Source organism: Theobroma umbraticum, unplaced genomic scaffold (assembly GCF_002168275.2).
Source record: "Theobroma umbraticum cultivar Fairchild unplaced genomic scaffold, ASM216827v3 scaffold_95.0, whole genome shotgun sequence".
NCBI classification, from domain to species: domain Eukaryota; kingdom Viridiplantae; phylum Streptophyta; class Magnoliopsida; order Malvales; family Malvaceae; genus Theobroma; species Theobroma umbraticum.
Window position 1 is genome coordinate 10,525,975 of NW_018397257.1, and position 691 is coordinate 10,526,665.

A 691-nucleotide genomic window follows, 5' to 3' on the forward strand; every position below is an offset into this window, starting at 1 on the left:
AAGGTTTAACATAAATAGCATCAACGTCTACAACAGTGAGTGTGTGGTTTGCTACGCTGAAGAAGAGCTCATCGTTGAGTGCAGCGTTGATTAGACGCAAAAGGTAAGTCTTGCCAGGCCACACCCTCAGCTTGAATGTATCTGTCAAAATTATTTACTTCCAAGTTCAATCAAATAGCTCCATTATATACATATAGTTTAATATACAATGTTTTCAGCTAGTTTCTACCTTTGGCAGTGCAGTTATAAAGTGGTCCTGGGAGACCATTGATGGTATAAGCATCGGAGACATTTGGACCTCCACCTGTCTGCAGGGCTTGGCTAATAACTGCCTCAGGATCTGCATTGAACCACTCTCCTGCAATGTATCATCATAGTTTAATTTGTGTTGGCAAAATAATTAGATCTTGTAAAGATGCGAATAGGTGTAGAGTTTGAATCAGCCCTGAAAATTTTTTACCAAAGATAATGGGAACTTCCTTGTATGGCTTAGCAAATGGATAAGGAACACCACGCTTGGGAAGAATGACTATGGGACCATAGACAGTTGCTCGTAGCCATGATATATGGGCGTGCCAAAAGAGAGTCCCTCTTTGGCCTACAATGGTGAAGTTGTACACGTAGCTTTGGCCAGTTTGAATGGGACACTGAGTCACATATGCTGGGCCATCTGCCCACCCACTTCGAAGCT

The 691-nt window shown here is 42.4% G+C and overlaps 1 protein-coding gene across 1 annotated transcript in view; it reads right to left on the reverse strand.

The window, feature by feature from the left end:
• The window catches only part of LOC110413045 (laccase-17-like), a 3,421-nt gene that overhangs the window by 2,613 nt on the left and 117 nt on the right, over nucleotides 1-691 (reverse strand). Inside the window, exons 2-4 of the mRNA XM_089782993.1 lie at nucleotides 461-689; nucleotides 230-358; nucleotides 6-141 (exon numbers count right to left, since the gene is read on the reverse strand). Coding sequence (XP_089639119.1) covers nucleotides 6-141; nucleotides 230-358; nucleotides 461-689 — 494 coding nt within the window. The remainder of the gene's footprint in view (nucleotides 1-5; nucleotides 142-229; nucleotides 359-460; nucleotides 690-691) is intronic.